This window comes from Heliangelus exortis, chromosome 16 (genome assembly GCF_036169615.1).
Source record: "Heliangelus exortis chromosome 16, bHelExo1.hap1, whole genome shotgun sequence".
NCBI classification, from domain to species: Eukaryota; Metazoa; Chordata; class Aves; order Apodiformes; family Trochilidae; genus Heliangelus; species Heliangelus exortis.
In genome coordinates, this window is record NC_092437.1 from 2514214 (window position 1) to 2539071 (window position 24858).

A 24858-nucleotide genomic window follows, 5' to 3' on the forward strand; every position below is an offset into this window, starting at 1 on the left:
CACTTCTCCTTCTCTCTGCACCCCTCTCTCTCTGTTTTAGGAAGATTCCACTGCTCTAACTGCCAGTCAGAGGGTGATGTGCCTTTTAAGTGTCCATTATGTGACTTCACTTGCTGCAAAACCTGCTGGGAGGAGTTCTTCAAGGTTATCTTGGTTTTTTTTTGTTTGTTTTTTCCTGAAACTGCTGGTGAATGTTATGCTTTTCAGGAGGCTCACGTGGACAGCCCTGGCAGCAGAATTCTCTCTGTTTACAGAGAGGACACCTAAATCCTGATGGAGAGGGAGGTGCTGAGCTCTCTTCTTCCTGGGATCCAGTGGCAGGATGTGTGGGAGCAGTTCCAAGGGGAGGTTTAGGCTGGATATTAGGAAACATTTCTTTACTGAGGTGGTGGCCAAACCCTGGAGCAGGCTTCCTGGAGAGCTGATAGGTGCCCCAGTGCCCTTAATAACATTCTTTAACTTCTTGAACAGCCCTGAAGTGGTCAGGAAATTGGACCATTGGAGGTCCCTTCCAACTGGAAGTGTTCTTACTTCATGTATCCATTACAAAGCCACGTGTGGGGAAGTGAATCATCCTCCATGGGTCATTTGGCATTAATGACTTCTGTATTTGCCACTACCTGAATAATCTTGCCAGTTACAGAGAAACTTCATCCCACATTGTACCAGGTGGTGGCAGGGCTAGGAAAATCTCTGTGTTTTTTTTTCAGCCAGGTGAATCAGAGCTTTGCTTTGTGCCTGGGTAGCACAGCCCTGTGAATGCAGTCTCATCAGGAAAGGCAGAGATGTAGTTTGAGGCAAAGAACCAGGGCATAATAGACATCCTGAGTCAGAGGAAAGGTTTGTCCCACCCAGCATTCTGTCTCTGAGGATGACCAGGAAACAAAAGAACATGGCAAGCACAAGGGATGGTTCTTGCAGGTAATCTTTCAGCCCTGTCTCAGCTGTCTGCAGCACAGGAACTCTCTGACCCAGAGGTTTAAGAAACTCTTGATGCATTTCCAACACATTGGCCAATTCCCTTGGACACTTCTCACCCATGTCCTCAAGCAAGCATTCCAGAGCTCAGCCAAGAATGATGTGCAGAACCATCTCGTTGTTTTGTTGTTATTTTGAACCTGCTTTTTGCTAGTTTGGTTTCAAGCCCTGCTTGTCTGAAAAAGGACAGAATATTCTTCCAGTTCTCAAGAAAATGCATCATGGATAATGCCCTGTCCTCCAGAAGACCTTTGGAGTCTTTCTGTGTACACCAGCAGTGTGATTCTAAGAATGTTTTGTCTTTTCTTGCTCTGTGTGGGTGTGGGGATTGTAAGAAGGAGCTTTTATCAGATGAGATCTTTTGCTCTGCTGTTCCAGCACCTCTCAAGGCTCAGCATGACTGGCATTCTGTAGCCCTCGTTATGGAGAAGATGAAACTATGGTCTGGTCACCTTTTCTTACCTTTCTGTGACCTTTTAGGGCTCTGTGTGTGCAGTGCTGCTGGCTGGCTGACCACAGGGCTCAGGTGGTTAATGAAGAGACAAATATCCTCTAGGTTGGGATTTACTTGAGGTTTGATGGAGAGAAACTTCTCCCAAGTAGTAGTGAGGCCAAACCATTCCCTGCTGAGCATGCAGAGAAGGAAGAAGAGCTTGGCTAAGGGCAGAGGATTGCAAACAGGAAGCTTATTCCATGGATCACTGAAACTCATCCCTTCCATCTGCATTCCTGCCCTCCTGGTGTTAAACGTGGTCAGCTCCATCCTTGCTGGCAGAGGAACCAGCAGGAAATGAGCAACCATGGGCTTTGTGGCCAAGCTCTGACCTCTCCTCCTGGGGCACTGGGCTTTCTCACCACTGGCTGGGTTTCTAAACTCACCTTTTTCTTTTAATAACAACTTACTCACTGTGGTTTTCCTCCCTGGAGCACTTTGGTGTTGCTGTCCTCCAAGGAAGTGACTAACAGCCTGTCATTCAAAAGGCAGTGACTTGGGTTTTGCAAATGTCTCCTCCAATTTTCTGTTTCCCTGGAACCTCTCGGTGCCAGAGAGAGGCAGGGAATAGTTCTGGAAAGCTGGAGGAGCAGAGAGGATTCCCTGGAGCTGGAGGGATGCTGGGGGATCAGCTCTGGGGTGTCCTGGCACTTCTCCCTCAGCTGATTGCTGAAATGCAGCATTTCCTCAAGTTCTTCTTGCAGATACTCCAGAGAGACCAAGTTCTTGTTTGAGCTCCCTGTAACTTGGACAAATGACACAAAATTTCTCAGTTCTGGATCACACTGAAAGTTTTCAGAGCTCTTGGAGAAATCGCTGCCTCCTGGGAGTGGAGCTTTCCTCTCCCCCTCCCTTTATTTATGGATTTCAGTTCATGTGTCTGGAATCAAAATGCTGGTGCCTGAGCCTACTTTGCAGCCTGTGTTTAGTTACAGTGATTGAGTTGGGTGCTGTAGGGAAGCACTGCTGGGGTGGGTGTCCAACTGAGCTGGCAATCTGCTCACAGTGATTAATATTAAAAAAAAAAAAAAGGAATTGCTGACTCACTTTTGAAACAAGCAGAGCATTTGAATTGCACTGGGAATCTGCAGGATTTGAATTTATCTGCAGGCCAAATGGCCCCAAGCCAGACATGAAAATTTAAGATTAGTGGAAAAGTCAAGTGAGCCACGGGTGGAGAAATAACTGCCCCACGTGCCCAGCCTTCTGCTGGCATCCCAGGAACGTGTGGGGTGGTGGGAAGGAACAAAGGGATGTGTTTCCCCTACAAATCTCTTTGTCATGACCACGTGTATCACACCTGGGGTCACTTCCTTCTCATCTGTGCAGGAGGAAGCAGGAGTTCAGGGAACTTCTCAGCCATCCCACGGGATGGTTCTGATTCCCGTTCTCTCTGTACCTTACAGCACCTGGTGCAGCCTCTGTGTTTCCTTGTTCCTTCATTTTAGGCTCCCAGATATGTCACAGCTGTAATTCATCCCAGACAACTGCTGTAAAAATTTTGTGGCCGTAAAAATGTTGTTGCTACAGCACTGGGAGGTTTCCTTTTTCCTCCTTTTACTACCAGCAGTTAAATAACTGCCTGCACAACAAGGCTGGGTTTAAAAACAGCAGATTTGCCCTTCTGGGGTCTGTCCAGTGCCTCTTGGGGCTTTCAGCTGATATTGGACAGACCCAAACCTGATAGATGACACTTCTCTAATATCTGTTTTGTTCATTTGTTTCTATAGATGGAGAAAAAGTGCCCGGGGTGCCACAGTGAGGTGAAGAAGCAGAGATTAATCCAAGTTTTCTTCTGGTCCTAATGGCACTGACTGAAAGGGCAAATGCTTTGTACTGCTGAGCTCTGGCTGCCAGGTGGAGTGGAAGCAGGATGAAGGTTCATTTAAATAGATTTGATCCTTGGCACTGTGCACTGACTCGTGTCACTTTTTCCTCCTGATAAGTCTGGTCCCTCTTGCAGGAGACAAAGCAAAATGTTGTTCTCTGTTGAAAGTTAATTCCTCCTTGATATCAGCCTTTAAATTCTGCTGTGGCCACTCTTAGGCTGAAATTTTACATCCTGGAGTCTGCGTGGATCTGTGGGTCCTTCAGGTCCTGTGGGATCCTGGAAAAACCCCTGGGACAGGACTGCACGGGAGCTGAGCTGGTGAGATCAGGAAGCCAGAGCACCCATCCCAACCACACTGCTGCTCCTGGAAAAACTGATTTTCACTCTTCAGTGTTTGGCAGCAGTGCTGTCTGCAGCAGCAGAAGATTCAGAAGGGATGACCTGAGGAAAGCAAGTTCCAGTGAGCAGGAATGTTGCCTGGGATGAGCAGGAATTCTTCCCTTTGCCCCTCCTGCAGCCCACAGATTCCTTCCCTCCTGCTGGGATCTTTTGGGTGCTGCTCAGGAGGTTTTGTTTTCCCCTCAGGACTGATATTGCCACCTGTGTTACCTGGTGTGGACTTTGCAAGAAGAAGGAACTGATGGATTTAAAACTTAAAAATAAATCAGGTTAGATGGCTTAAAAAAGTAATCCCTTAGTACCTCCACTCTCTGTGAGTAGTGGGTGTGAGTGGTTAACTTGGAAAACTTCATCAAGTTTAAATCAGTAGCTGCTGTAAAAATTAAACTGTAAATAAACCCATTTATTTACTTAATTAAGTTGTGGTTGTTTTTTGCTTGTTTGTTTGTGTTGTTGGGGTTTTTTTTTAATTATTTTTTCACCAGATATAAAATGATTGGGTACTGAGTGCCAGTGGCCCTGGTAGGAGCAGATGCAGAGGTTTATACTGTGGTGGTTTTTGACACTTTGAAGATTTTTTATTTGACAAAAATGAGCAAAGGGTTGCACTCACTTGCTAATTAGTTATGAGATTCCTGTGATGAAAAAGGCTTCATATATAACATATGGGTTTAGAATTTTCTGGAAGAATGTGTTATTTAATAATTTTAGGGGTTTTTTTCTTTAGTCCACAGGTGGATTTCAAACCAATGGACTTTTTGAAAATGCTATGTTAATAATTGCTAACTAAAATTGAAAATTGAGCTGCATTTTAATGAAAATGTCAAAGGTTTTTATTCCTTCCTTCCTCACAATTCAGAACTGGTCACTTCGAGTCTCTTTGATGCTGGGGTGTTGGTCCTTACTGAGAAATTCCTTTTTTTCAGGTGGGAATCCACTTTCCATAGCAACAACCTGGTGGTGTGTGTGGCACTCAGGTGCTGAAGCAGCTGAAGTGGGAGCTCTGGGGGAGCCTCTCCTGGGGATCTGCAGCTTTCTGCTTGTGCCACTGGAGGGAAACCACAGCACAGGCTCTGAGCACCGAGCATCCCCAGCAGGAAGGGAGCTGGAGGGCTTTGGGAAGGTGGAAATTACCTCCTAGGGACTGCAAAAATGCTGTCAGATCAGCAAGGCTAAAGGAGGTGGTTCAGCAGGTAAGTGTGATTTGCTGGGTAAACATTATTACCCTTTTTTTTTTTTCATCCCTTCTACTGGCACAGTTTTCTAGTTGTGCTTTTCTGCTTTTTCTGGAGTTGTTCCTGCTCTGGAGCCTGGGACTCCCCCAGTGTTACTGAGACAGGGCAGTGGAGCAATGAGAAAAACTCTCTGCAACCTCAGGGAGAGTTTTTTCTGGGGCTTCCAGGGCACCCTCCCTGTGCTCAGAGCTCTGCCCAGAGCTGACCACACGTCCCTGGGGCAGCTTCCAATCACTCCCCACAAGGGACTGAGCACTCAGTTCCACTCCCCACTTTCCAAGGAACAGTTCAGAGGGCCTCTGTGTCCCTGGACCTTTCCCATCCCTGATGTGAGCCTCCAAAATGGATTGGGAATCCTTCTTCCTCCCACCCTGCCCCAGTGAAGCTGCTTCTGATGAAACCTTGAAGAGGTTCTGCAGGAGTCAGGCATCAGAACATGCTGTGGGTGAGCTGGGTTTACAAGAAGGGGAGACAGCATGTTAGTTGTCAAGACCAGAAAGTGAAAACAAGAATTGTTTCGGGGAAAAAAAAATCTTCACAGTCATAAGTGTTTTGAGGAAATGTTCAAACTGAGTGCTCAGAGAGGAAGATTTATCATGAGCATTCCTTGCTGGGTTGGGGAAGCAAATGACACATGAGTTCTATCAACCTCCCTTTATTGCCCCTGCCTTGCAATGCTATGACTATACCTGGAATGTTGTCTCCAGTTTTAGTGATGTGTCATTTATCTTCCCCTGATAAAGCTGTAAGGATGTGGGAAGAAAACCAAAAAAATAACAGAACAACTGTATATCCGGAAAGAGATTAGTGAATGGTTTCTTTTCTTGAGAGGAATTTCTCTGCTTTCAGATTTGAAGATTGGTGACAAACCTGGTTTTGCAAGAGGAATTTCAAGAACCTTCTGGACACCCTGAAGCATGAGATGATGCCCTGTGATGTGAACTCAGAGCCAGGAGGATATGATGCTGAATTCCTTTTTCTGTGACTACTTTCTGATCCCCAGAGGTGGCTGAGTAGTTGCTGTCCAGCAGTGACCCCCAGACCCATCCAGGGGGGTTTGGCTGAATGAAATAACAGAGGGGTTAAAGGTTGATTGAAGGTCTTGGTTCCACCAGACACTTATTTCATTAGAAGAGGTCCTAGGGAAGCCCTTTCTGTCCAGGGATGTGGTGCTTCCCTCTTGGAATGTTGAGCTGATAAATTTTTGTCATTGTTAAATTCAGAGCCAAGTTAAGTGCTGATGCTCCCTGGTGGTAAGGGGTGTATGCAGAGGTTTTTGGGGGGTTGCATCTGCTGCATCTGTCACTGGGGCTGGGATAGGGGACTGCCAGGAGGTCCCCTCCAGGATGGTGGCTTCACACATCTCCTGGGTTCCTCCATCCCCTGGCAGCACGGGCAGGGCTGGGAATGTGGCCTGGAGGGATTCTTTCAATTGAAGAATCAGGGAAGAAATGAAATATTTCAGATCCCACTTGAATAACCCTTCTGCAAATGCTGCAGGATGACTCTTCACCCCCCCATCCCACTCACATGTTTGCAAAAGGTTGGATGAGCCCTTTCCTGTTGCAGCTTCTTGAAGAAGTGGAGATGTGTCAGCAGGGAGGCTGTGCCAGAGCCCCGATCATCACCAGGATTGCTCTGGGGAGTGACCAAGAGAACCCAGCAGCAGAATTCAGATCTGGTTGAGAGTGTCCTGGGGAGCTCAGCCCAGCAGGTGCTGGGTATGGAGGGCAGGTTGGTGTCTGAATGGGTGATCTGGGTTGGAGTTGTCACAAACACCACAAACACCTGCTGAGCATCGAGGTGATGCCTCCTCCCTGGGGCTTCTGGCCAAGCTCTCCCTTCCCCTGTGCCAAGCACAAGCAGCCCTGTGCCTGCTCCAGCTCCCTGCTCCTCCTCAGGGCACCTCCCAGGTGGTGGCTGGGGACGCAGAGGGTGTTTGTGGCTGGGGTGTGTACAGGGGGTAATATTAATACAGATGTGACAGGGGGGAAACAGATGTGAAGAAATATCTGGGACCATTGAGGGTGGGAGATGAGGATGGAGAGAGCCCAGACCTCCCAAAGGAGAAGGATTAATCCTCTCCAGGGTTTTAGAGTCCGAGCCCCACGGACTTAAAAACAAGGGAAAATATTTTTTTTTTTCCCCTCAGCCAGCTGTTTGGGGGGGGTTGCAGCTTTCCCCTTCCCTCCTGCCATGTGGCACCATTCCTGATAGGAGAGAAGCAAAACTGAAAGGCAGGCACAGAGGGCACTGAGCTCAGCAAGGAGCTCCTCTGCTGTCACACCAAAAAGTGGGCAAATTTTCTGCATTTTCTCCTTCCCCCTGTGCCTGGGGGGATGGGGTGCAGGTGGAGCAGAGGGACAATGAGGTGTTCAGCTTGTCAGCCTCCTGCAGCAGGACCTGGTGAGACAGGACAGGGGTTCAAAGTGCAGGAGTCTGCTCTGTGTAAGCAGAGGGAGCAGTAAATGCAGTCCCTAAAGCTCAGCTGAGCTGTGGCTCAGCCCGGGTCCTCCTGAAATCCTTTGGGTTCCTGGAATCCCAGCAAAGTGTCACCAGTGGGAGACTTCAGTGCTGCTCAGCTGCTGTCCCCCCAGAGGTGACACCGAGGGCTTTAGTGCTGTGGTTGGAGTTCAAGTCATCCTCCGGAAAGGAGAAAGTTAACCTGGGAGCCAGGTTTAAGGGTATGCTGGTTAACCTCTGAAACCGGGGATGGTTCAGGTGGGTTTGTGCCCTCCCCCCTGCGGGGGGCAGGATGGGGGCTCAGCCCCGGGCAGAGCTGGGGGGTTGCTGGTGCCAGAAGTGGCAGGTTGGGGCTGTGTTTGGGACAAGCTGTGCCACCAGATAAATGCTGTTACTGGGAAGTTATTTAATGTTTACGGCCAAGGGAACACAGCACCGGTGGGAGGGAATTTCCCTGCCTTTTCCCCAGCCAAATAAAAATCCTCTCTGTCCCGCTGCCTGACTCGTGGCTGTGCGAATCCCACCCGACTCCTCGCAGGTAACTCCGGACTCTTTCACCCTCAGCAGCTCCGTTTCTTCTCTGCCAAAGCAGAAGCAGGAGCCGGGGCAGCGGCCACTGCCGGCTCCGAGGATGCTCGGGGCAGCTCAGCCGGTGCCGGGAGCTCGGGAGGGAGCGGGAGTGAAGCGGGGCAGGAATGCTTACGCAAGAGGGGTCTTTCCCGCAGGCTTCGGGCTATAAAGATGCTGCCATGCGAGAGGAGCAGCGCGGTGGGTGCGGTGAGGACCCGAGGGTGCGGGATGACAGCGCTCCCAGGGCTGGGGGGGATGGGATGGGACGGGACGGGACGGGACGGGACGGGATGGGATGGGATGGGATGGGAGTGTCTGGGCTTCTGCTCCCCCACCTTGTCCCCTTCTGCTCCCGTAGCCCTGGGTGCCGCCTGCTCCGTGGCTTGGGGGTGATTTTTCCTCTTCCGAGCACTTACGCACGTTGGGAGGATGCCTGCGTCAGGGGCAGCGGCTGCCTTTCATCCCTTCCAGCCCGCTATAAGACTCCCCCTGGGCTGGGGAGAGCCGGCATCTCCCGAGGAGGAAAAGCAGAGCAGAAACTCAGCATCCCCAGACCGCCCCGCACCCTCCCTCCCTCCCTCTCTCTGCTTCACCCCCGGGCGGCTGCATCGGCTCCGGCTCCGGTTCTGCTGGTGCAGAGAGAAGCTCCGAACCCCTGAGGATCCCTCTCTGTCTCCCCAGGTTTCTGATCACGGCTGGGAAGCTCTGGGTGCGATGCTGCCCTGCCCCGTGCACCCATCCAAGGTACCGTCTGCTCCTGAAGCTGGGCACAGACCAGCTGGGGAAAGGAGAGTTTGGGATGCTCTGCTCCTATCCTGAGGATCCGGTTTTAAAAAACCAAAAAAAAAAAAGCATAAAAATTTAGAGTTCCTCTGGAGCATCCTTGCATTTACTGCTTGGGAAAACTCCCCTTCTGCTTCTCCATCCTCAGGGGTTTCATCCCGAACACCGGTGGGGTGGAAGGAGGAGAAGGTGCTGGGGCTGTTTTAGTGCTGTGAGAGGGGAGCAGGGGTGACAGAGCAGGGGTGACAAGGATGCTGTGTCAGCCGGGGTGGCACGGGGCAGGGCGGGGGGGAGGCAGATGGGGGGCAGGGCTGCCCTTGGGCTCGGGGGTTGAATAATTTCTCGGAATCCCCTAACGCGGCAGCAGCAGCTGCCAGGGGACCAACTCAGGGTTCTCTACACTCTCTTTGCTGCAGTGGATGTTCGTCCTCCTCCTCCTCTTCCTGGCGGAGCTCAGCTCCAGCACCCGGCCCACCTACCAGTGGCAGGATGCTGTGACAAAGGAGAAGCTGATCTGCCAGCAGTGCCCACCCGGGACCTTCGTGGCTCAGCACTGCAGCAGGGAGAGGCAGACGCTGTGCCAGCCCTGCCCGGACCTGCACTACACGCAGTACTGGAACTACCTGGAGAAGTGTCGGTACTGCAATGTCATCTGCGAGGAGCAGCAGGTGGAGGTGCAGCGCTGCAATTCCACCCACAACCGCGTCTGTCAGTGCCGGGAGGGATACTACTCCGAGATGGAATTCTGCGTCAGGCACTCCGAGTGCCTCCCGGGCTTCGGGGTACAGAAAGTGGGTGAGTACCCAGCTGGGTGGGTGCTGCTGGGGCTCCAGGATCTCTGCTGGAGCTAAAAATCCAGGTGTGTGATGGCTGCCCCCAGCCTGACCCATCCCTTCCTGCTCCCGGTGCATGGAACCGATCCTGGGCTCTTCCCAGGAGGGAGTTAAGTGGGGTGGGGTTTTTGGTTTGGTTTGGTTGGCTGGTTTTTGTTTGGTTGGGTTTCTTGTGTTTTGTTTTGGGTTTTGGGATGGGCTTTTCGAGATTTGTTTTGGTTTTTGTTTTTTTTTTCCCCACCCTGCTCTTCCTTTGGAAGCTTTTTGAAATCCCCTGGCACCACGTTAGGACAGGATGTAGCAGCCCTGGGTATCTGCTCCACCTGTAGCTGCAGGCAGAGCCGGGCTGGGATTCCCCAGAGCAGGAGGAGGTGTAAGGGCAGCAGGAAAGAGCTGAGTGGTTCCTGCTCCTGTTCCTGCTCCTGCATCAGGGAATGCCGGGGATCTGTGTGAAAAGGGCTGCTCAGGATGCAAGGGCAGGGCTGGGGAATGCCTGTAGCTCTGGGGCCAGCTTTTGTAGCTTTTGTTGAGCAATTTGGAGAGGCTTTATTTAAAACATGAAAAGAACCAGACGCTCAGGTGCCAAACCCAGCAGCTCAGCTCAGTTTCAGTTCACTCACGAGTCCCTGACCGCGTCCCCTGCTCAGATTTAAGTCACCAGTTTTTAGGGGATTTGTGCAACACAAATTTGCTCGGTCCCTTGGGTGCCTCTGTGTCCGTACTTAAACACAGCAATGTTCCCTACGAGCTGGTTTTCCCCTCGCCCTCCCCTGGCTCACCAAGGGCTCTGCAGACCCAGCACTGCCTCGCTTCACACCCTGCAGCCTGGAGCTTTTGAAGCCTTTCTGTGCAGGAAATACCCACTGTCTGCTGCTGGGCCAGGTGTGGGGGTTCATTTTTCTGTAGGATGTGACTGTTACCATCACTCAGCTCTCCAACCAACCATGGGAAAAAAATACCTCTTTGACATTAAACATCTGGCTGGAGCCACACGAGCAAGCTGGGGCATTTGAGGAGACGCTGGGTTTTTTTTGTTTTTTTTTTTTACTATTTATTATTATCATAATTTTTTTCCAAATTGCTTCTTCTGTGGGGACTGGGGGGACCCCAGCCCAGACCCCTGGACCCCCAGCATGTCCTGAGCACCTGATGTGGGTAGGCAGCCCCCTGGGGTGAGTGCTGGTGACCTGATGGGGACAATGTGGGTGCTGGGACCACGGAGTGGGGCTGGGACAGCCCCTGTCTGGTGTTCAGGTTGGGCAGGGACTTGGATCTCTGTGTGGTTCCTCTGAGGACAGGCACTCCTGGGGTTTCCCTCTTACAAGCAATGACTCAGCTGCTGGGCTGGTGAAGGCAGAACAATGGCCTGAAGTGGGTAACAGCAAAGTGGGAACCTCGTTCATGATTAGATGGCTGAGGGGGAGGTGCAGAGGGCTGTGAGGTTTCTGCCTATAGGGCTGGTGCAGTCCCAGTCCTGTGGCCCTCTCCCTGTGCCTGGCCCTGGGTGGCAGAAGCCTGCAGAGCTTTCACCTTCTCAGCAACTTTTACTTTCACTTGGCCAGGAGCCTCCTGAGTGCTGTGAATCAAACCCAAGGGCTGGCTTGGCTCTGGGCTCAGCCATCACCCCAGAGCTGGCCCTGGTCAGTACCAGCTGAGATCTCCCCTTCTGTCTGCAGTGCTGGGGACAATTTTTTTTTTTTTTTTTTTCAGCAGGTGCTGAGTGCTTTGGCTTGGGAAATGCCAAATCCTTGCTGTTTGCCCCCCCAGTAGAAGCTCTGTCCCCACAGCAGCTCTGACCCTGCCCTTGCCCTCCCTGCCTGCAGGTTCTCCCTTCGAGGACACCCAGTGCTACCCCTGTCCCCACGGCTTCTTCTCCTCTGCCACCTCCAGCACCAAGCCCTGCCAGCCCCACCAGGACTGCCAGCAGCAGGGAAAGGTCACCAATGTCCCAGGAAACCAGTACCACGACACCCTCTGCACCTCCTGCAAACTGGGGAGGAGCGACAACACCCAGGGACCAGGTGAGCCCTAGGGGCACCCAGGTGGGAGGGAAATGTCCTCTGATTCCTTTCTCTGGAGATGCAGAATGAGGGGGAATCGTGTGATAAGAGTGCAGGGTGAGGGACTGGGGGTAATTAATAGGGGAGGGGGGTAAAATAGAGATTGGGGGTAAAACAGAGCCTGCCTGCCCCCTCCCAGGGTCGGTCCTGTGGGGCTGGGACAGGATGCAGGGCTCTCTTCTCCTCTTTTTGAGGGTGGGCACAGCCTCGTCGTGTGCAGGTTGAGTGGAGCAGAGCCCAGGGTGCAGGTGGAGCTGAGCATGGGGTGGATTTTTGACCTTGGATGTGAAGAAGTAGAGATGTGGGGACAGCTGTGTCACTGTGACAGTGTCAGTGTTGTGCTGAACATCAGCAGAGGCTGAAGGTTGGGGCAGGAGTGGCACAGATCAGAGAATCCCAGAGCACCAGGGAAGGGACCTCGAGGGTCCTCTGGTCCAACCTTTCTTGGCAAAGAAGCAGGGAGAAGGGGTGGGCTGGCTCTGAGGGTGCTTTGGGACTTGGGGCCCAGCAAGTGAGGGGATGAGGAAGGGACAGGAATGGTTTTGAGGGTCTGAAATGGGACAGAGATGGTTCCCAAGGGGCTGGTGTCACTTGAGGTGGGGACAGGGAGCTGTGCTCTGCCCTGGGGTCCAGCCGAGGCACAGGGGAGATGAGGTCAACGTGGCTGATCTGGGTGGCACCAAACTGCACCCCTGACCTTGCTCAATAATCACCCCTAGAGCCAGCCCAGGCTGGAAGGGATGCTGGGAGTTCCCTGGTCCAAGCTTTCGGGGGGATGAGGTTTATCCAGCTCCATGTCCAGCCATGTCCAGTGATGCTCCAGGCTTGGAGCCTCCATCCCCTCCCTGGGGAGCTCCTGATGGTTTCAGGCACCTGCTCTGCCCCAGCCCTGAGCCCGAAGGTTTCACAAGAACCACTCAACCTGTCCCAAGTTTCCAAGGGCATGAAACCGGGCCAGCCTCTCCCTGCCTGAGTAATCATTTGGCCCCAAGCTCTTCAAAATTCATTCTGGTTTCTTCCCTCCCCTTGGTCACCCTCCAGCTCTGCTGTCACCAGCTGGGGCTGCCCAAAAGCCCCGATTTGGGCTGTGCCTGGGGCCGGCCCTGCCCCCAGATTTAAAAAAAAAAAAACAAAAAAAAAAAAACAAAAAACCCAAACACGTGGGGAAACAGAAACTTTGAGGAACAAGCTGGTGTGTAAACAGCTGCTGCTGTGAGGTCAGGTCCCTGGAGTTTCCCTCTCTCCCTGCCAGGGCTGTGTTTACTTTCCTCAAAGTCACGGCAGCTTTTCCACGTGGTTTCTCTCCATCCCCTCGAGGAGCAGGGGGCCTCTGACCCATTGCCAGGGTTTAGCACTGGCCCAGCAATTAACCCAGTGCCAGGTTATTAATCCCTATTAATCTCTGGTTATCCCCTTCCCCTTCCTGATAAAGAAAGGAAAATAAAGGAGAGAGACTCATTGGTTGGAAACCCAACTACACAGCTCTAACGAAGCAGTGATGATAAAAAGGACAAATCACTAAATATATACAAATATACAGGATATACCACATCCCCCAATAACTCTCATGTCAGCACCGAGGCTGCAGGGAAAGTCCAGGCTGGAATCCTGGGATCAGGAGCTGGAGGCAGGAACAGAGGGACTGGGGGTGGAATGGATCAGAACCACGGGCAGAGGAATGGATGGGATCCTGCCAGGATGCTGAAGCAAAACTGGGAGAGGGGAAGAAGGGGAAGCGGGAAGGGGTTTGACCCTGGTGATCCCTCAAATTTATACTGAGGATGAGGTTTATGGGGTGGAATCCTCTGCTTGGTCAGTTTTGGCCATTTATCCTCTGTTCCCAAAGGGCTGCAGGGGTGGCCTCTTGACTCCTTTTCTCTTTCTGGAGCACAAGATTCCCCAGAGCTGAGCTGAGCCCTTGGATCTGCAGAACATCCCGCAGCAGGGACGGGAGGAGCAGCCCCTGACGGAGCAGCTGGGGAAGCACCCGGAGAGATGGGGCTGCCAGAAAATTCCAGTTACCTTTAGCCCACAGCAGGACACCCACGGACACCTCTTTTTTTGTTTGTTTTTTTTTTACAGCAGGAGCTGATGACTGTGAACAAGCCCTGATAGACTTTGTCTCCTACCAGAACATCCCCCTGCGGAAGCTGAGGAGGCTCCAGCAGATCCTGGAGCGCTCCCCGCGGAAAGAGGCGGCGGGGACCAAGGCTGCAATCCAGGAAAAATTCAGAACTTTCCTCACCCAGCTCCGAGAGGGACACTACGAGGTCACCAAGGAGCTGCTGGATGCCCTGCGAGCTGCAAAGCTCCACTCCATCGAGGAGAAGGTCCGGGAACGCTTCCTCCTGCCCTGAGCATCGGGGAAGCACCCGGGGGGCTCTGGGGCTGGAGGGGCCCCTACACCCCAAACACTCTGATGAATTCATGAACTTCTTGGGTGTTTTTTTTATTTTTGAGTGTGTGTGTGGTTTGGGGGTTTTTTGTGGGGGTTTTGTGTTTTTTGGTTTGGTTTGGTTTATGTTTATTTTCTTTTTTTTGTTTGTTTTTTTTTAATTTTGGTTTTTGTTTATCTTGGTTTTTGTTTAGTTTGGTTTTTGTTTAGTTTGGTTTTTGTTTGGTTTGTTGTTTTGTGGCTTTTTTGTGTTTTTTGTTTTGTGCTTTTTTTGTTTTGTGCTTTTTTTGTTTTGTGCTTTTTTTGTTTTGTGCTTTTTTTGTTTTGTGCTTTTTTTGTTTTGTGCTTTTTTTGTTTTGTGCTATTTTGCTTTGTGGGTTTTTTTTTTGGTTTGGTTTGGTTTTTGTTTTCGTTTGTTTCGTGGCTTTTTGTTTTGTGGCTTTTTTGATAGTTGGTTTGCTTTTGTCGTTTGTTTTTTTTTTTTTCCTTTCCTTCTGTGGCATCATTAATTTATGAGCATTTCCCACCCTCCCACAGCAGAAATCAGGGGGTCGGTGTCCCCACTCCCCGTGGTGCCCGTGGGGGGGTCACAGGGATGCTGGCAGTGGGTGCAGGTCCCAGGAGCTCCCTGGGTGCTGGCCCAGGGTCCCCAGCACTCCCCAGGGGTCAATAATTTATCAGAAGAGAAGCACACGGCCAGGGCTGGCTTGATTTTTTTTATTATTTTTCTTTTTTGGGGGGGAATAATCCAGCTCCCCCCTCTTCAGACACCTCTCTGCTTCTGGGGTAAAACTGGGTGCTTTGGGTGCATTTGGCTCTTGGGGTTTTTTGTTGTTGTTGCTTTTTTTGGTTGCTTTTTTGTGGTTGCTTTTTTGTTGTTCCTTTTTTTTTTTTGGTTGTTCTTTTGGTTGCTTTTTTTTTGTTTTGGTTCCTTTTTTTGTTTACTTTTTTTTTTTGGTTGCTTTTTATTGGTTGCTTTTTTTGTTGCTTTTTTTTTTTTTTTTTTTTTTTTTTTTTTTTTGGTTGCCTTATTTCCCATCTATTTAACAGTATTTCCCCCCACTGAGGACCCACTCGTGTTCCTTGGTCCCATTTTTCTTTGGAGAGAGCAGATTCCTGCTGAGCCCCGGGCTGGGTGCCCCTGAACTCACTGGTGCAACACATCCTGAACTCCCTGGTTTTGTACTCTTTTTTTGTATCAGAGATGTTTTCTAACGAGAGAAACCAAAGAAATTATTTTATTTTATGGCTCTTTGTCACCAGAGTCCTTCCCTGGTCTCATTTGGAGGAGAGAGGTGGTGGTCCCAGCCCCAGACCCACACCCTGCTTACCCTCACCTCCTGTTTGTAGCTGTTCCACCCCACGTCACCCCACAGCCCCTCACCGTGGCCTCCAGCAGCCCCAGCAAGGCTGAGGGGTTTCCTGGTGGAGCCTTGTTTGACCTTACAGATATTTTCCAACCCAAATGTTGGGATGAGCCCAAGCTCAGCCAACCCTGAGCCCCAGCTCTGTCCCCAGCTCTGTCCCCAGCTCTGTCCCCAGCTCTGTCCCCAGCTCTGTCCCCAGCTCTGTCCCCAGTCAGCCCAAGGTGGTGGCCTTGGGGCTTTTAAGCCCTGCAGATGTCACCTGGGGAAGTCACCAGGAGTCACACTGGCAGCATTTTTCCAGCCTGTAACAACACTGACCCTGACCCTGCACCTTCTGCCTCCAATGAGTGGGGATCTTTTCCTTTTCCTTTTCCTTTTCCTTTTCCTTTTCCTTTTCCTTTTCCTTTTCCTTTTCCTTTTCCTTTTCCTTTTCCTTTTCCTTCTCCTTCTCCTTCTCCTTCTCCTTCTCCTTCTCCTTCTCCTTCTCCTTCTCCTTCTCCTTCTCCTTCTCCTTCTCCTTCTCCTTCTCCTTCTCCTTCTCCTTCTCCTTCTCCTTCTCCTTCTCCTTCTCCTTCTCCTTCTCCTTCTCCTTCTCCTTCTCCTTCTCCTTCTCCTTCTCCTTCTCCTTCTCCTTCTCCTTCTCCTTCTCCTTCTCCTTCTCCTTCTCCTTCTCCTTCTCCTTCTCCTTCTCCTTCTCCTTCTCCTTCTCCTTCTCCTTCTCCTTCTCCTTCTTTTCCCTCTCTTTTCCATGGATGAGTTGCTGAGAACACTTGGGGGTTCCAAAGAGGAAAGTTCTCCCCCAGCCTGGAGCTGCTTCAAGCTCTGAAGCACAAGCAGGTGCTGCCTGGAAGTGCCCCCAAGCCCCCTGTGCCAGGGAGCACCCAAAACAAGGGGGGGTTTTACCCCCATCTGCTGTCCCCAGACACCTCCTGGGCTGCTCCTGCTTGGGGGCTGGATGGATGGGGCTGATCCTGGGACAGGACTTGGCTTTTCCCTGCTCCAGAATCCCTGGGTGTTTGCTGGGATCTGCCTGGGGTTGCAGGGCAACTGGGGACCCCAAAACTTGCAAACACAGTGGATGCTTTCATAGTTTTGCTCCCCCAGAGGTTTTCAAGGGTTTCTGTCCCATGGCTTGGGGCTCCAAGGGGTCCAACACCCCCCAGGGAGGAGATGCAGGAGCAAGGAGAACCCCACCTCGTGGATTCATGGAATGGTTTGGGTTGGAAGGGACCTTTAAAGATCATTTAGTCCCAACTTCCCCTGGATGCTCAGGGACACCTCCCACTATGTCCCAAGCCACCTCCTGAGGAGGGCACCTTGCTGAGCAAGGAGGACCCTGTGGGATGGGAGCAGGGGGGTGCTGGGTGAGGGACACCCCTGTGCTGAGCTGGGTGTCAGTGAGGGGCTGCAGCCCCCCAGGGGGGAGGATGGGTGGGCAGCAGGAGCTCAGCCAGAGCTTTGGGCACTGGTGCTGCTGGGAGGTGTCAGACCCCTCCCCAGGGTCACCCCCTGACTCCCCTCCCCACATTCTGAGTTGGTGGGAGTTTCCCTGCAGGAAAGCCTCTGGGGTTCAGGTAAGCTGGGAGCAGGGAAGCTTTCTGGTCCATATTGACCTTCCTGCCACCATCCAGTGATCCCTGGGCTGCATCCTGCTTCCAGGGCTTGGCTGGAAAAGCTGCAGGAGCATCAGGAGGTGCTGACCCCAACATCCCTGATCCCCTTCCCGTGCACTCCCAGACCAACCACAGCTTCATCATGGGCTTGGTTGGTCTACAGGTGAAATAACTGAAGAGACTTCTGGTCTCTGAATAACTGAAGAGTCTTCAGGTGAAATAACTGAAGAGACTGAAAACAAAAAAAAAAATCCCTTCTGGTTTTCACTGAAGTTTCCAAAGCCCAGGGAGGGCAGAGGGAGCTGAGCTGATTTCTGAGGGTTTGGTTGACTCTCCTGGGGGCTCAGGACAGGCACCTGGTGACATTTAGCTGTGGATGTGGCTCTCTCCAGGGATCTCTCAGGTATTCAGAGCACTGAACGAGCATTTTCCCAACTGCTCTGAGCACCAGACACAACTCCCAGCCCTCCCATCCCCTGCGCTGGGTTCTCCCTCTGTTAAATAAATACCTGAGAACAGGAGAAAACCTGCCCAGACCAGGGGTTTATTTAAAGCCCCGAGGCAGGGCCACGTGTTTGGGGCTTCCCTGGGTGCAGACAGGTGTGGCCATGACTCAGGGTGACAGCCACCATCAGCACCCCTCTGCCAGAGCCTGCTCAGGACACGTCGGGCTCCGAGCAGATGGAGAGGAGCAGAGAGCGTGTCCTGGCCTGGAGGGTTTGAGAAACGAGGTTGGTTGAGTGATTAATTTTGGTTGAAGGACTCAGCAGGAGTTTTTCTGGTGAGGTCACGGGTGGTTGGCACACACTTGGCCAGGGCAAAGCTCGGGGAGCCAAGGAAGGCAAAGTGGAAATTTTTTTGGGAGGGGTTGTAGAGGGGATGTGGCTGGTGGGGATCCTGCTCTTCTCCTTCTCCAGCTGAGGACACAGCTGGGACTCAGCAGCCTTAAGGAAGGACAGCACAACCCAGGAGGGATGAGGAGATTCCTGCCTCAGAAAGTGATTTTCTGTGTTTAAGAAGAAATGCCAGAAATGCCAAAGGTCCTGAGTGATTGTTCCTCCTCTTTCTGCTTGGTTTCTAGCAGAGATTTGGGTCACTTTTTCCCCAGTGGCACTGAGCACCAAGTATCCTGCACCAGTCCCTTGGTCATTTTTCCTCCATCAGGTTCTGACTGCTCTGAGTTACCAAACTGGTTCCTTTCTTTCATCAGCAAATTTATTCAGTGGAGCTGGAGGTGCTGAGGCTCAGTTCTTGTCTCTCCTCCCAGAGTTCTGATCCAACTGCCACCACCTGGGGTGCTCCAGAGCACTTAGGTGGGGTGTGGGTTGGGTTTTGGGTTGGGTTTTTTGTTTGTTTGGGTTTTTTTTAAGGCTCTCACCTCCCACTGCTCCCACCCGACCAAGATTTGCTGAGCAGGAGAATTCCACGTGGGTGAGAGCAAAGTTTTGCTGCTGTCCATGTTCAAATAAGGCAAAGAGAATTCCTGCCAGGATTACCAGGAACAGCCTGAGCTCAGCAGAAAGGAAAAATGATTCCCAGGGGAGGATGATGAATCTGTCTCACCTTGAAAGGATAAAGCTGTTCTTCAGGGAAAGGAATGGCTGCAAACAGGCGTGGGGTCTCTCCCAGGTATCAGACCTCTGGTTATCTTTGAAATGTTCAGAGATGTCCTCACTTTGGGGGGGGTCACTCACAACGCAGAAAAACCTTGCAAAAACAGTCTCTGCTTCCTGGAAGGACTTTAAGAAAGCACAGGCCTAAAATAGGGTAAGTTATTGATTGCTCAAAATCTAAAATAGCTGCCAGCTCCCAGTGTCTCATCTGAGACAGTCCCTATGGGATTAATTATTTTTTATTTTTTTTTTAGCAGAGCTGCATTGAGTTCCACCCTTCCCAGGCTGCTCTTCCACCCCAGTCCCTTTCCCCCTGCCCACCAGGAGCAGCACAGAGCTGAAGGCAGAGAAATCCTTCGTGTCCTTTGCAGCCACTTCTGGCCACACAGAGCAGCCAGAACCACAGAATATTTTGGGTTGGAAGAGGCCTCCAGGCTCATCCCATCCAACCTTTGACCAACACCATAACCAACCTCTGAACCACCTCCTTCAGGACCAGCTCCAAACACCTCTTTATCCCTCCAGGGATGGTGACTCCAGCCCTGTCCTGGGCCATCCCAGTGCCTGACAACCCTCTCAGTGACAAAACCTTTCCCTCCATCAGCCTCACACAGAACCCAAAGCCCCAGATCCCTGGGCAGTGCCCTGGGTGGGACCTGAGCATCTGGAGCTGAGCTGAGCCCCAAACAATTCCCAGACAATTCCCAGCTGCTCTGGGGCTTTAGGTACGTGCACTGGGGCTGGGATTGAGGCAATCCCTGACCACAAAGCCCTTTCCCAGAAGAGGCTCTGGGAGCCCAGCAGCTCCCTCTGAATCACATCAGGATTTTCACTGCTGCTTGCAGAGAAATCCCCCCTGGTTTTTCGTGGCCCTCAGACTAACACAGCCCAGCTGAGCCATCCTGCTGGGGGAGAGACTCTCCCATACTTGGAACTTGGAAGCCAAAATGTTTTCATCAAAGCCCTCCTGCTGCTGTGTGCCACAAAGCAGTCTTTGTGCCTACAACATGGGAGCACAGCCATGACTTCCAGCTCAGAAATGTTTTTTTTCCCCTCCTTCCCTCCCCAGCCTCCCAGGGGAATTGGGAGAGATCTGAGAAGAGCACATGGAGCTTGGAAAAACCCTGATGTCCCACTAAACAGTTACGTGTTAACTAGTAACAAGTTCCTTGACTAAAGAGTTTTGTCTCTTCACAAGGCACTTTTTGTCCACCACTCACTGCTTTGTATTTTCAGTTTTTTAGCAGGAAACTTCCCAGCTGGAGCCAGAACCAGGACCACAAAGAGACCTGGAAAATCCCCAGAGATGGCCAAGGGGGGGAGACACCTCCTGTGCCACCCCCTGCCCCTGGAACTCTGAGTCCCACATCACGGGCAGCACAAAAAGTGCCACTTCTTCCAGCAGGTGAGTGATCCTCAGGGATTCTCAGCATTCCACACAGGGGGCCCCAGGTCAGAAGGAGCCTAAGGAAATCCCTGGAGTCCTAGAATAACTGAGGAGGAGGAAAACTGCTTCCCAGTATGCACTTATCCCCTCTGGTTTAGTGTGACACAGCCCAGCTGTCCTCACACTTTGGCCCATTGAAAGAACTGTGTTATCTCATTAAAAAAGTCTGCAAGGAGCTGCATGCAGAAAATGTAGCAGAAGTTCTTCCAGAGGAGCCAAGTAACACAATGAACCAATCACTGGTGACTTGCTGAGAGCCTGAATAAAATCCCTCTGGTTATGTGAGCAGCCAGCAGGAAGTGCTCACCAGGGCCAGGAGCAACTACTGCATGTGAAGAGCAACACCCACTGCCAAACCACTGTAAAAGAGATGGGAAAAGTTAGAGAGAAATCAGCATCATCACCCACTGGGCAGCCCGTGGAAGGAATGAGCCCTGACTGACTTGGGGGGCTGCCTTCTGTTCTTTCTTGCACTTCCAAACCCAAAAGGCCAAGTGCCAGCACCTCCAAACATCAGTTGTTTCAGCACAAGAAGTTCAGAGAAGTAAGAAGCTTTATTGCATACTGATTCCTCCCTGCCTGGAGGTTCAGCTTTTGGCCTAAAGATCACAGAGGGGGCCTTGGTTCATTTTGTTTACAGAAGGTACCAATTACTCTTATGATTAAAGAGAGTGCACAGCAGAGACTGGCAGCCAGGGCAGGGCAGTGCTTCTGGAGTTCCCAGCCCATTAAAATCCCTCATTTCCAACAGTACCACTGTGCAGCTGCTGGCTCCCAGGGCTGCATTTACCACAGGTAAAAGTTACAAAACAACAGTGACAGAAAACTGAGTTAAAATCAACACTGTCTCTCCCCTTTGCATCAGCAGCAGCATAACAGGGCCAGGAATGCCACCCAGAGCAACTGTGGGGCTGGAGCAGCAAGGGATCTTCTCCAGTGGAAGGGACAGCCACATCCCAGGCTCCCCTTCCCCTGTCATATTCACCTGGACAGTTCTTTCAGGAGTTCCTTCATGGCACTGGCCTCTGGACTGACAAATCAAGAGCCACAAAGTAATGCAGCAGGAAACTGCAGCCTTTGCATCTACAAAGATGTGGGGATTGCCACTGAATCTCTGCTCCCAGGCCACGGATTTAATACTCAAGAGATTCCCACCCCCCATCCAGTTGGAATCCTTTGCTCCAGTTTTTTGTTTGGTTTTTTTTTTTGTTTGTTTTTTTTTTAGACACAGAAAGAGAATGGTTGTCTCCAAACGTAGGAAAGAATCAGGTGTAATAGGAAGCCAGTGGAGCACCTTCTTTACCAAGAAGATGAAGTTGTGTGGGGAGGAAGAGGCTGTGTGTTCCTGGGCTGGCTGGCAGCCTCCTACGTGATGTCCTTCTTCCTGGGGGGCCTGTGGATGTTCCTCACCACACACTTCACCATCCACTCAATGCCCTCGTTCAGCCCCTTGCTAAAGAGAGAAGCAGGTAAGTTAAAAAAAAAAATAATAAGGAGACAAAGCAACAACCATCCAACAACAAAACCATGGCTCAGGTTGGTCCCTACCCGAGAAGCGAAGGGCAGCTCTTCCCTGCAGTTATTTGTGAGCATTATTGAGTTAAATTCTCACACATCCCAACAACAGGGATCTGTGAATCCAGCATGGAAACTCCATCCTTCCTTTTTCCACTGTCCATAAAAGCCCACATCCAACTTAGTCATCAACTCTGTGGAAACCTGGGGGTGACCAAGCACCAAGCCACCTGACAGTCAGCTGCTCCGAGGCTGTTTTGCCACAGGCTTCAGGCTGGTTGGATCAGAGCTTCCACTCCTGACTCCAACCTCCTGTAACCACCTCTCCTGGGGCTGCCAAGCAAGTGCAGAGCTGCCCACACAGAGCTTCCACACTTCATTTATTTATTTATTTGTAATGCAAACCCAGACTGAGATTTTGCAAGGAAATTCCACAGATCGAAACCAGAAGTGTTTGTACCAAACCCACAGCAACTGAAAAGGTTGAATTTCATAAGATTACTGTTTGACACTTCTCCTTCCAGTCAGTGCTTAACCATGGCTCTTGTGGTCACTCATCTGCTGAATGACATTTGATTCTTGGCAACAGAGATTTATCCCATGGTTTGAGAAGCTGGTTTGAGCATCTGCAGGAGTTTGTGATAATAACAGTAATTATTATTATAATAATACAGCTTCCTTGCTGGATTAAAAAAAAAAAAGGTAAAGTTAGAGCTCTGGATTCAGTAAGTCAGACAGGAACATTCCCAGCCATCTGGAACAGCACTTCTGACCCAAAGAACTCCAATGTCATTGCAGTGCTGCTGCTCCCAGGAACCCAGGGGGTGCTCAGGGTGCAGCCCTCTGGCCTGGCAAGGCCTGGAGGAGCCTCACAGCCTCTCTGATCTCACCCTGTTCTCATCATTATCTTCACCCACAGGCATCTCCTCAGGGTAAGAACAATCTCTGGGAGATTGTGGTATCATCTCCCCCCTAACAAAGCTGAGCCAGAAAAATAGGAAGGCAAGAGAATTATTACAGCATCAGGAATGGAACAGCACCCACTGCTCCAGCTGTGTCACAAGCAGCTGCATTTTCCACTGACTTTTTCCATAAAACCCAGGAGCTGCAGCAAGCCAGGGGCTGTGGAGATCCCTGTGTGAGGAGAGGGGGTGAAGGAGAAGAACCAGCAGCTCCATGTGCCTCCCAAAACCCTCACTCTCAGCCACATTTCCATCCTGTTTCCCAGGTGGGATTTGCAGCTGAAGTTCCTGAGCTTGGTGCCAGCCCAGTGCTGGGCAGGAAGGGTTCAATAATCCCTCCTCAGGGTTATGAAATCCTGCAGTGCAGGTGCTTGTGCTGGAGCTGTGCCCCAAACCACATGATTCCCCTCTCCCACTCACCCAGTCAGAGCAGAGCAGGCTTGTGTCAGGCAGTCTCTCTTCCCAATTTTGTTGATGCAGTCACTGAAAGCTGTCTTGATGTCAGGGATTGACAGACAACTCTGCAAGGGGAACCACAGCAGGGTTGGATTTCTAAGCTCCCAGAGCTGCTGACCTTCCTCCAAGGTGAATCCCACCAGCTCCACAGGTGGCACAATGCTGGGAGGTTAAAGCCAGCAAATTCACTTCTTCCCACTCCAAACCCAAGCTGACTTTCTCTTTTTTCACCCAAGAGGATGCTGTTTACAGAGACTGCCCCACCTCCCTGATCCTCAAGGCATCCCCTTCCACCCATTGCCAGGAAAATGAATCTCCACACCCTTGGGATGCTCCTTCCAGCCTCCCCAAATCACACCCCAGGAGCACATCTCCCCACAAAGCCCTTTGAGGAGGTGTCCCTGCCAGGAGCCCGAGCTCTGTACCTGCTGCCAAACACCACAAGCTCAGAAAACAGCTTGGACATGATTTTTCCCCAAGACCTCAGCACATTCCTTGCCATCAAAGGCTGCTCTGGACTTGTCTGATTGCATTTTGCATGAAGGAGAAAATGCTGACAGGCAGCATGTGGCCTGATGTCACTTTGTCCCTGCTCACCACCAGGTCTTGCACTTGTGGAAGGTTGTCAGGAGACAGTGGGGAAGTGGTTTCCAAACAGACAAACGCAGAAAGCCCTCAGTAAACCAGGGGATTGCTCTCCTGACAGAAATAGCAGTGTTACCACTTGATTCTTAGAGTCACAAACACCAGAGAAGGAAATCTGCCCTGCTGAAGTCTAGACATGAGAGATGCAGTCCAGGAAACTACAGACAAATAAAGAAGTTTGAGTGCTTATAGATAAAAAGGGGTCTTAGGGAATGAGGGGAGTTTAACACCCCCCAGTTCACCCACTGCCCTTGAATCCAGATTTTTTTCCACTTCAAAGGGCCTAAAATCCATGAGCTGTGCAGCTTCTCATGACCTAAGTCACAGTTTAAAGTTGCAGCTGAAATCAGAGAGCTGGAAATTGTACCCAGAAATGTTCCTCACTCCATTGCACCAAAGCCCCAACAACTTACTGCAGGATTCCTGCCAAATGCAAAGCCTGCAATGCATAAAAATGAGCTGTCACCCACAGGAGAAGTGCTTAAATACATCTGTAAAAACCAAATGCAAAGTTTAGAGGGAGTCAGAGTGGACTTGGGAGTTGGAATTCATACCACTAAGTCTGGAAGATGGGCAAGAGATCACCACAAATCATTCCCTGCAAGTTTGTAAAAGATGGAACATTTCTTTAGCATGAGGATCACTGCCACAAAAAAAAAAAAAGCAGCTCCAGCTGCCCCTGGATTTATGGGAAAGCTCCAGAGGAGTCAATCACCCAAGAGCTGGGGGGGAAGGGGCTGCACAGCAGAACTGGAGCTATTTTTTACTTTTTTTCAGTAAATGAGAGTTGGCAGCAGGAAGGCTAAACCCCAAGGCAGCTGAAACTGAGTGAATGCTTCTTGAAATACACTTTGAGCTTCTCACTGTTTGATATCCTAGCAGGAGGATGTCTCCTTGTCTTTTCAGAGTGTTTCAGGCAGGAAGCAGCAGTGCAGAGCACTCTGTTCCTTACAGCAGAGGATGAGGCAGATTATCCCTCAGGCCTAAGAAGCACCCGAGCTGCTCATGCTCAGCAGAAAATGTCAGCTGTGGCTTCCAAGTTCCCCTCTTTTCCACCTCCCCCGTTACCAAATGTTTGGTTAGAGATGTGTTTTGGTTTTCAGCTGAATCCACATAAACCAGGAGCAACCCAGGGAAGCTGGGTCTCTGATCACACAAACACTGTCCCCTCCACAGATGACCTTTGGGCTGGGATGTCAC

The 24858-nt window shown here is 51.0% G+C and overlaps 3 protein-coding genes across 12 annotated transcripts in view; 2 read left to right on the forward strand and 1 right to left on the reverse strand.

Moving 5' to 3' along the window:
- The window catches only part of RTEL1 (regulator of telomere elongation helicase 1), a 32287-nt gene extending 28171 nt beyond the window's left edge, over positions 1-4116 (forward strand). For 2 of the 4 annotated variants that reach the window (XM_071759420.1, XM_071759417.1), the window contains one exon: positions 41-353. In XM_071759420.1, the coding sequence (XP_071615521.1) occupies positions 41-267 (227 nt within the window). In that variant the 3' untranslated portion in view covers positions 268-353. Of the gene's footprint in view, positions 1-40; positions 354-3201 lie in introns of those variants that run through there. The other 2 variants (XM_071759416.1, XM_071759419.1) reach the window with 2 other exon arrangements.
- Positions 4117-8318: 4202 nt separating this feature from the next.
- TNFRSF6B (TNF receptor superfamily member 6b) lies at positions 8319-14071 on the forward strand. Its single transcript, XM_071759421.1, has 4 exons — positions 8319-8713; positions 9169-9547; positions 11409-11606; positions 13731-14071. The coding sequence occupies exons 1-4, from the start codon at positions 8399-8401 to the stop codon at positions 14000-14002; spliced, it is 1164 nt and encodes a 387-aa protein (XP_071615522.1). The 5' UTR covers positions 8319-8398; the 3' UTR covers positions 14003-14071.
- Positions 14072-20615: 6544 nt separating this feature from the next.
- Positions 20616-24858, reverse strand: part of ARFRP1 (ARF related protein 1) — an 11380-nt gene continuing 7137 nt past the window's right edge. For 4 of the 7 annotated variants that reach the window (XM_071759977.1, XM_071759979.1, XM_071759978.1 and 1 more), the window contains exons 7-8: positions 22978-23078; positions 20616-21533 (exon numbers count right to left, since the gene is read on the reverse strand). In XM_071759977.1, the coding sequence (XP_071616078.1) occupies positions 21446-21533; positions 22978-23078 (189 nt within the window). In that variant the 3' untranslated portion in view covers positions 20616-21445. The other 3 variants (XM_071759981.1, XM_071759983.1, XM_071759984.1) reach the window with 3 other exon arrangements.

Bases quoted from the DNA above. Each gene is read 5' to 3' on its own strand.
- TNFRSF6B (XM_071759421.1), top strand. From the start codon at position 8,399: ATGCCTGCGTCAGGGGCAGCGGCTGCCTTTCATCCCTTCCAGCCCGCT. The intron at 9,548-11,408 runs GTGAGTACCCAG...CCCTGCCTGCAG, and splicing joins CTTCGGGGTACAGAAAGTGG to GTTCTCCCTTCGAGGACACC. The intron at 11,607-13,730 runs GTGAGCCCTAGG...TTTTTACAGCAG, and splicing joins CGACAACACCCAGGGACCAG to GAGCTGATGACTGTGAACAA.